The 10,441-nt window shown below is 44.9% G+C and overlaps 1 protein-coding gene across 2 annotated transcripts in view; it reads right to left on the minus strand.

Annotated features, from left to right (window-relative positions):
* The window catches only part of ERGIC1 (endoplasmic reticulum-golgi intermediate compartment 1), a 100,639-nt gene that overhangs the window by 20,523 nt on the left and 69,675 nt on the right, over positions 1-10,441 (minus strand). The window contains exons 6-7 of one of the 2 annotated variants that reach the window (XM_019506409.1): positions 8,279-8,383; positions 1,273-1,333 (exon numbers count right to left, since the gene is read on the minus strand). In XM_019506409.1, coding sequence (XP_019361954.1) covers positions 1,273-1,333; positions 8,279-8,383 — 166 coding nt within the window. The remainder of the gene's footprint in view (positions 1-1,272; positions 1,334-8,278; positions 8,384-10,441) is intronic. The other variant, XM_019506410.1, reaches the window with a different exon arrangement.

Here is a 10,441-nt window from a genome sequence, read left to right on the forward strand (position 1 = left end):
GGGGCCTACAAGGATGCTACACGTTTTTCCTCCCAAGGTGGAGAACCTTGCATTTTTTAGTGCTAAACACCATCAGGTTCTCGTCCACCCATTTGCTGAGACTGTCCACGTCAGCCTGGATCACCCACCTGTCTTCTGGTGTGGATGCTTTGCCCCAAAGTTTGGTGTCACTGGCGAACTTCTATACATATAGGACAATCCAGACCACCCAAACAGCTCCAACAAGTGCCCACTTCTCTAAGACCCCAGGATGAGAATTAGGGTAATTTAAAATGCCAATTTTACAGCTCTGATACCATTTAACAAGCCACTGTACCTGGAATAAAAGAGCTGCACTTGGGATCAACACTGGTTAAAAGTGATGTGCTGCTCTTGCAGCTCTGGCTTACAGCACTGTCCATGAAAGGAAGTTTCTCAAACATTATAGGCTGAGTGGCCACACACTCCTACAGAACTGAACTGGGGGAATAATATTGTTCTGTGGCATTCTCCTTCCAACACCACCCACAGTAATTTAACAATAACTAATTTATTTTGTGGGGTACCACAGGCATTGGGCATTTTCCTGGATGATGGAACAGTTCAGAAAGGCAGAAGACTATCACTAAGCCACAACAGGGACTCCCAGTATAAAGCACAATGCTCAGTTACCTCCTGGGGGGAAAAAATCTAGGGTCACAAGCAACCGCTGAAATCTCATGTCTGGAAGAGGCTGAAGATGCTTCCAGCTTTGAAGGTACAGGAAAAATTAGCTGACCAGCAGCATGCATTGGGATTTCACCCTTATTCTAAGACTGGTCACATAGAAGTTCAGCCTTGGTGTGGGAGCGCATGACAACAACTAAAGAACAGGGGAAATATTTTAGTGGTGGTAGAAAAAGCAGTAGCAAACAGAGTGGAGGTTACAGGAGTAATACTATTCTGTAACCCCAGCCCACTCAGACTTGTTACTCTGTGTAATGTCAAGCAGACAAAACAGCACGTTCTTTAGCAGGTGATTGTGACAGCTGTACAGAACAGCAGTGGCTAGAGTGTTAGAATTGCAGGAGGTGAATAAAGGACCCACTGGACTAGGCCTTCCCGAGGGCCAGGGGCCAAAAGCAGGAACGAAAATCAAATTCATTGATGCCTGGGTCCCTTTGGTTGCTTTAAAAGGATACTTATTTGCGCCTCCCTCCCATTAGCTTTCTATTAATAAACCCTGGTGGGAAAAGAACAAATGTAGACCACACAAGAGAATAGGTAAGTCCTGAAAGAGCTGATGATACATACGATTTGAGCTGATTTTGTCAGCCCCCTCCAGGGCATTGAAAGCTCCATGAATGTTCTGGACCTGGAGAGCAAGGAGGCACATTTAGTGACTAACCTTTAACACAGGACTCTTGGCTTTTAATTTCCCACTTTTCCTTTTAATGAAGAATCCAGCCTGACCCAGTTCTCCCAAAGGCAAAGCCTTAACCCAACAGAAAAGGTCCCAAATTACTCTCTTGGTAATCATTACCCAGAGAGATGGGCACTAACTGATGAGGTTGTACGATCAAACTCCAAGGATCTACCACTATAATTCATACTAAATGGCTTCATCCAGGGGAGCTCTGATTAAGAAACAAGTCAGTGTGACATTCTGAGGTGACTATCCATCCCAAACTGTGACATCATGCACCAGGCTGGGTTGGTGGTTGATGAGATCATATTAGAATTGGAAAAGTTTCTCACTGGAGGATAAACACATTTCTTCTATCGCATGCAATCAAAAACTGAAAGCAGCTGGGCAACATGCTTTGAAGATTTGAATCCCAGGTAGAACCCAGAGTTCTGCTGCAGGTTCATTTAAAAGTGGTCTGGTTTCTACAGCATTAACTCATTAGGGCCTATCCTTACCACCCTGTATGATATGCCCTGAGAGAGGGGAGGGAGAAATACCAGCTATCCCACCCATTCTTTAACAGATGGATGCAGGCATGAAAAAATTAGACACTCATTACCCACCCCACCCATCTTTAATCAACTGGATTATTCCTTGTTTCTGTGCAGAAGCATCTAACAAAAGCAATGGCCAAGAACAGTAAGCATCAATGGCCACCAGTAAAACAATCAAGTCAGGAAACAGTCAAGATCAGGAAAGCCATACAGGGAACTCACAGCAGCAAACAGGGGAAGGAGAAAGGATGAACAACTCCCCCAGCTAGGAAATTCTTGAACATTTAAAGCCAGGCAGAGAAGAGAGTTTTGTCTAGATTGGGGATGGGTTGCATTCTCCACTAATTTCAACAACCACACCTCTCTCAAAAGCTATTAGCTGGGAAACACCTACCAGAACTTAAATGGGTGTTTCCTTGATCAATGTTTACAAGGAAAATGGCTTGCTGGCGAAGCAAGGTAATCAGTTCCCTCTGTTATGTTCTGGGAAAGACTATTCTAGCAAGACAACTTTGTTTTTTCTTGAGCAAGTAACATGCAGGTGACAATATAAATAAAAGCATAACAAGGCTTTCTACCACGCTACCCCTTTACCATTTGTCAGGATGACTAGCACCTGAGCCTGCCAGCTATTCACCTCACTACAAAACCAATCTGCAGTACAGCTGTAAGTTACACGGCTTGAACAGAAGCAGCCTTCCACCGACATCCCCACAGTTCTGTTTTTGAGTGTGCCAGCCCTTGTGCACACCTCTCCCTCTACTCCTCAAAGCTAGATGGTGCTGTATAATGACCTGTTTGGCATGCTAACCTGTTATCTCCTTGTGGAACAACAGCCTAACACCTGCTAGCTTCAGACTGTTGGCCAACCTCTACTCTATCGAGCTAAGGACATACTCCCAACATGGAGGTTCCATGCCAGGAGTGTATGCTGTTAATGCTGTAGAATTTGTCCTGCCTTGACAAATATCTGAAAAGCAGCAATACAGTTTGGGCCCCGGTAGCAGACGGGTTTGCCCTTATAATGGAATTTGAAGTCAACTTGCTCAACAGGTCATTCACAGGACACGGTTGCAGTGCCAAGATCAAACTTGGTACTTCAGGCAGCAAAACTGAAGGGCAAAAGATGCTAACCAGGTCATGCCCACATTTTGTGTCTGGGCTATGTGGAGCTTGATGGGCTATATTTGCCAGTACTCCAAATACTGAATCCACTCTGCCCATTCTATAGAAGATGGCATTCTTTAAGAGGGAAAATAAGGCATGCTGAAATCAGGCACAGAGGGTGTAATTGTGATCATGGCACCTTGGCTCACAATGTATCTGGAGCAGCTTGTTCAGCAAGCTGTCCCAGCAAGTATCCCAGACAAAATCTCTGGGGACCTTTTCAGGTATGAACCCACAGAAGTGGAAGCAAAGTAACTGGAACCTTAGGATAGTAAGCACTGCCTGACATGCTTGTAGTTGTTTGGTGGTAACTATCTTTGTTAATGAGGAGGGGTTTCCTGGAAGATGGCCAGTGAATTCACAATTAGAAAGGAATTTGGGTCTCCTGGGCACCATCTGTTTTACTGAATGATGGAAAAATATGTAAAGGGTTTATGCAACAGCTTGCTCTGCCTCCTTCCTCCCTAGTACCCCCAGCACCATGCATTCCAAGACAGCTCTCGGGAGGGGATAAAACATAAATACACAAGCCAAGTATGAAATGTTCATAGCTGTGGCTTACCAATTCTAACTACACTGAGTTGGACACACACACACCTTAGAAACTGATACACAAGATCAAAGATTTCACGCCCCCTTCCAATGCTTCATTATGATTTGTAACAGCACAATGTTCATGGATTACAATTTTAGAAAGCTTATTAAAAAATGGACCTCGGACAACAACAGCTACATGGTTGCTTCTGTGAATATTTCACAGCATTAAAGGTCACAATAAGTCACTTCTGTCTTTGTGCATCTCTTCCAGGAAAGCCATCCTGCAAGCAAAACAGCCACTGTTTTCTAGCAGCTTCCATGGAGACAAGTCACTGAATCCCTTAATGGCAAACTCTAAACCATCTGTGCTTTTTGTTCTCCCTCTCCTGTGGTGATTGCAGGGAAGGGGGAAAAAAAAGTCTGTGGATCACCTGTGCTCTTCCAGAGTCCTCCTCTTTCCATGAGGCTTGGAAATGTGACATGGAGTAGGAATTCTGGACAGTCAGATTAGCTGGGCAAGCAAACTTTGTTGGTTCATCCCTGTAACTGATAAGCCCCATAACATTTCCTTATACTTTGCTTTCACTGGGCTCTTAATCTCTTTTGTATAAACTGAAGGAACCAACCCCTTCACTGCCCTAGAATGTTTCCTCTCCTTTTCCATTTTGAGACTCCCACATTTTGTTTCCTTCATGGCTTTCTGGAAAAAAAGGCAGGGGGCCTAGTCTAATAAGAGTCATGCCATACTAGGCATTCCAGCGTCCCTTAGAGTTACTAAGACATTCAAAATTATATTTTTTTTAAAAAGAAGAAAAACAGATTTCACCGTTCTGGGTTCAGCTGTCATCTTGCTAGTTTTTCACCTGCTACATCCAGTTGGTCAGACTCACAAAATTGAATGGGTGGTATTCCAAAATAATACAAATTGTAAATTGTGGCCTCATCGTTAAGTAATAATGCAAGGGAAATTCATTCTGTATGTTTCTAACAAAATACCAAACAGTCTCTCTGTTTTCCTTGGCAGGCACTTTGAAATATGAAGGGCCATCCTGACCAGGAGCCTGTGCACAGAGCAGTAAGCATGGTGCAGGAGCAGGAGCAGTAAGCATGGTGTGGACACAGGTAACCAGAGCCCGGTGTGTGTTAGATAAAGCAGTGTGAATTGAGAAAGGGCAGTTTGCCAGCTTTGAGTTCACATTGAAGACATACCCTTAATGGTTGAACAAACTGTGATCCTTCTGTAAGGGGATATTTTGAAGAAGTATCAGGACCAAAGTTTGCTTAATAAAGGTGACCTCTCAAGCAGACTGCGTAATTTAAACAGGGCATGTGTCAGTGGGGGAGAAGACATGCTCAATTTACATGAACTAGTGGTTGCACCACAAGCAAGCAATCAGTGCCTTCAGGCCGAATTGCTGCAATATAAAAACTAGGCATTCTGCTGGCATTGTCATGTCACGAGGAGGTGACAAAAGGAGACATCTGAATGCATGATTAGCAGCCACAGGAGGGTAGGTGTGTACTGGCTTGGGTCAGAATATTTAAGGGCAGCTGCTATACTTCCAAACCAGTTCAGAAGGAACTAGCTCAGGCAAACGTTCATTTCAGGGGAGTGTCTGTACATTATATAACTCCACATACACCTACCCTTTCCCGAGGTGTTGGCAGGGCCACAGGTTCAGTTTAAAAAGGAAACGCAAAAAGCGGAGAAAGAACAGTGACTCCACAGAGACTCTAGGGGGAAAAAAAATTGTGTATGTTTTTCTGCCTTCATTGATCTGGTCCTTAGAGAGCAGCCTAACACCTTTCATATTCACCTTGGCGCTTTGGTTCTATGTCAGGGACATCTACAAAATATTCTAAGATCAGACTGAACCAGAATCAAAGCCAGTCAAAACTGAAACTTGAACAAGTCCCAACCAACCTAATCTTTAAACCATTAATTCAGCGAGGCTTCCTTTTCAGCTGATTTGGCTGAAGCATTTATGAACATGGGTTGCTGAATCTCTATTTGACCTGCTGCCCAGGCAAGATCATTTAAAATCCCAACACTATTAATTATTTCATTCCTTATGTAAGAATGGAGGTGGGATGGCTGCAGAAATTAACAATTTACTGCGAGTGATGGCTCCTTGTAATGCCACAATGGGTGGCACTTGAAAGAAACCATTGCCACTCCCCTCCTCTCCCCTACTTCCCCCTACTGTAAAAATCAAGTAGAGGCCAAATGCACACCACCTAACCAAGTACTCTGAACCAGCATTCGTTCCCTCTAAACTGCATAGCATGAGCAGCTGCTCAGGTGCACCTGGCAGCACGGTATGAGCGCACCTGCACAGCTTAGAGGGAACGCTGCTCTGAACACTGGAACCCCACGGAGAGGAATCCAAGCTCGAGGAACCCTGAAGAACAAAAATAGCGATCCTGATCGTCTGAATTCCAGTCTCCTTTTACAGCCAGAAAAAATACTTCCATCCAGTATATGGAAGGGAACAAGCCTTTGCATTCTTACCTCTGTACTTTGGATACAAGACTTCTTGAAGACTGAGGCAGCACCACCCAACTCCAGTGATCTATCACTATTGGGAGAGAGGAGATAAATATTCTCCTGGTGTTCTGCTAGAAGGTAGTGGTGGGCTGCCCACTGGGATATGCTAGTAGGTTTGGGGGTGGGGGGGGGTAAGAGTTTGCATAACAAAGCCTTTCAGCACACAATCCCTTTCTGAGGGTTGGATACATACTGAGATCAAGGGTGGTGAAACCAAAAGAAAAAAAAAAAAATGAATAAATAAAATCAAACAATCAACAGAAAAGTTCACCTATATCAGGATCATCTCCAAATAAACCCATACAGTGACTCAGTGGCTCCTAACCAAAGCTTGCTTAGTCTAGCTAGCAGCAGATGAGTTTACATCGCCTACTTCACATGCTTTTTAGCTTGCATTTTGCCTGCTGAACAAGTGACATTTACACATAACACATGAAAGCAATAGAAGCAACTGAATAACACCTATCAACGTGGTGGGCTAAACAGATTTTCACCAGCACAGGAAACACCTGCAATCGGACTTCTTGCTTGTATTCCGCTCCATGTTCAGAGATCCTTGTCTGCCCAACTCCATCAGGCTGACAAGCTCTTCAGTTACGGCACTCAAGAGACTGGAATCTGGTGATAGGAACCTTACCCTGTGGGACTCATTTCCCACACAGGCACGAGCAGTGACTGTTAGCATTTGCATAACATTTTTCAGAATCTTAAACATGTTTTACAGACAATAAACAGACTCATTCATACGCTAATATTTAAATGTTCCCACACAAGTTGTTTCCTCAAGGAAGCCAGGGGAAGAACCAGAAGACTACAAAGCAATGGTTTTTGGACTAGTTAGCATTAAAAAGGTGTTTCAGAGTAGGCATAAATGAAGCAGGGCACAGGACAGTAATGTCTGTGATGATGACGGAAGATTACAGGGAGACTCTGGTTAAGCCACGCTTGGAATTATGAAATTGGTGTGCACACGTATCACTGCAGCTCAATGGAAGCACCTCTTCGCAAGGCAGCTACAGAGGTGCATTCTTCTGAACTGTTCCAATTGAGAAACCAGGTCTTATATAACACAGCACCAGTGAAACTCTAGCCACAAGGCTAGTGCCGAAGTTCATTCTCACCAGCAGGGGGAAGACAGCTTTGGGGTTAGTCCAGTTTATTCTACGAGAAGGGGAAAGCTACTTGCTTCTCCCTGAGAAACCCAGAGGAGGGGCTACAAAGCTAAAAACTAGATGCTCTTTTTCTACCTGCCCAGAGTCCAGGCTGGATGTGGCAGGCAACCGGGAGGCTGCAAGTGGCACACTAAGGTCTGGAGCCCTGGCTGCATGTGGACCTACGGGCCCATGGTGAGGAAGAGGCCTGGGGCAGCACAACCCCAGCCCCTTCCCTGCCATGTGCCCCCAAGGCACAGTGTGATGGGTGCCGCCATAGTCTGGGATGCTCACAGCAGATGGTGGGCTACATCATCTGTTTAGGAGACTGCAAACAGCTGCACCAGGGAGCCCTGGCCCAGCTCCCTAACTGGAGGCCACTGTAACCCTAGCCCCTTCCCCAGTGTGTTCCCCAAGGCGCACATGCAGCTGCTGCTGGCAATGAGCTGGGCTGGGGCCTCGGACCCTGCTGCAGTCGTTTGCAGGCTTGCAGCTGCCTGCTGCAAACAGCTCATGCCTCCAATCCAACCTTTCTTTATGGTCTGTTCCCACTATTCTGCACAGGTCACTGCTCCTGGCGTTGCCAGATCTTGTGGGGTGCTTTGTGATGCTACACGGCATCTCAGGGGATGATTGATAGTTTGCTTCTGACAAACACATTGGTCGGTTGAGTGAATCTGGGTTGAAGGGGAGCAAAAGGGGCCCAAGAGGCAGCTCCCAGGGGGCCCATGCCATGATTTTCTGCAGCAGCAGCTGCCTGCCCTGTGCAGAGCCCAGGCAGGTAATACTTTTCTCCCCTCACCTGCTTAACTGGTTGGCATACCCCTGGCCCCTCTCCTCAACCCTGAGTGCTAAATAAGCTCTCTACACCTTTGCCCCAGCCATCCTTAAACATGTATCAAGAAGTTTAGTATAGAAATAATTCTGTCCCATATAGACAGAGGAAAGAACTCACCTGCAACTTGTCCCCAAAAGAGAGTTTGTGGATGATGTGAGTCATGTCAGGATTCTGAGGCTGTGCCGTGGCACTGTGCGTGGATACATGGAAATTACCAGGAACCTAAAGTCAGCCAGCATTCAAAACAAGAACATGCAGAATTGTATGTTTATCTACCAGATGTTGCCAGTTACTGAGACATGAAATAGCATAAAAAATATACCCATCTCATCTAGCATCCTCTATCTACTATATAGTAGCAAATAATTCATACTTCAGTGAAATGCCTGATATATACACCTGGCCAGTAATATAATGCTGTATGTAAAGGGGAGATCAGTGTCACCCTAAAAGGCAAAAGCCACACGCACATATAGCTCTTGCCTTAGGCTACCAAAATATAAATGGATCTCTCCCTAAACATTTCAGATTCCCAATAACTAAAACTACAGCTTCCACCTCCCTATTAAAAATAAGATCCATGCCGTTAGGCACATGACAATATAATAAACATTTCCCACCCACGTCTCACTTGCACAGGCTCAATGATGCAAAGCTACCTAGGAAAGCCCTAGGCACTAGTCTAACTGCACTCTTGTTTACAAGTGCTGTTCTGTTTGAAAAGATTACAAAAAGTAGCGAGTGAAAAGCTGCAGTTTCCAACCTTGACAGAGGACCCCTCAAGAACAGGTTTATTTTGTTAGCTAAAGGAAACACTAAATTCTGAATACACAGCTTTCACGTAAGACCTCCAGTTGCCATGACAATGTAAAGGAGATGAGCGTGGATGTAATTTTTTATTGCAATGCTCTGGCATCTGCAGGCATTTCAAAACATCCTTCCTAGAGAACTGCACCACAAAGCCTTTGAACTTTGTCAGCTCAACTGCTGTTCTGGAGGGGTAAGAGAATCTGTCATAGCAGAAAGTGTCAGAAACAAAAGGATCCTGGATGCTAATGGTACTGTCAACATCTAGCAGTGACTGATGCATTGTAGAGCAGCAGTGGGAAGATCTTCATACAAATGGAGGACATCCCTCCACCTTGAACCACCAGCAATTACCACAAGGAAGGTCCCACATGGTAGTTAGCTTTGGTCAAAGCAAATCTAATCGAAATGGTCTACAAACACATGGCACCCCTGGGAACACCTACAGTTGGGGATGGAGCATATTACTTGCACTAGAAGGATCACACTGGCGATGGAGGAGTAGACTCAGTGCCAAGAGCCACAGATAATCATATCACCACTACCTTGTGCTCCTTCGCATCTGCTTGTTTTGAAGCACACAATTACACACTTAAGTCTCCAGTTGTGAAAACAGTTAAGCATATGCTTAACTTTATACACACAAGCAATTCTCCTGAAAACAACAGTCCTATTACAAAATTCAGCAAATGTGTACCTGTTTTCTGAATCAGCCCCTAAGATCTAAAGGTCTTTGATAAGGGGTCACCTTTATTAAAATGTACAGTACCTGACATAGCAAGGTACTATGAAATCCTTCATTATGGCCCTGTGACTACTGTCATACTGTGACCCTGTCTATTATTGGTGGCCAGATCATACAGAGGTTTATAAAACTTTTGCTCTGAAAACAGGACCTTTTACCTCTGCTAGTAGAGGTCCCTACTTCTAGATGCAGAAGTCTTGGATTAGATCTCCAGTGACCTGACCCAAACTGTCATACTATACAAATTAACTGATCCATCCAGATCCATTATAGAGCACAAGAAACATCCTGGTTTTTACTTAATGAAAAAAGAACAGCAGTCCTTCTGGCTGTGAGCTGCCCCTGGGAGCAGGCTCACCACACACACCACACCTGCATTTTTGGACATTCTCAGACTTTCAAAAGAAAGATTAAACTGCACTGAGCCCTTTCCCAGCTTGGTAGCTTGGCAGTCATCAGCAGTAATCCAGGTTTTCTGTTTCCCACGGAAAAACGGAGTAAACTGTGGATTTTACTTTTTACTAGAGGCAAACATAGATTTCTCATTTTACCAGAAAATCCTATGGATTTTTCAGTTTTGCAGCAAGCCCTCTGCAGGTGGGCAGAGTTCCAGCATGCAGGGGGAGAGGGGAAATAGGAGAAGGCTGGTCAGGCGGGGGCCCCCATGTGAATGTATATGCACATGGCCGCCAGGCAGCCTGGAGAGCAGCTCCTACTGGTAAGTTGGG

The sequence above is a fragment of the Gavialis gangeticus genome, unplaced genomic scaffold (genome assembly GCF_001723915.1).
Source record: "Gavialis gangeticus isolate Ggan-Ray unplaced genomic scaffold, GavGan_comp1, whole genome shotgun sequence".
Lineage (NCBI taxonomy): Eukaryota > Metazoa > Chordata > Crocodylia > Gavialidae > Gavialis > Gavialis gangeticus.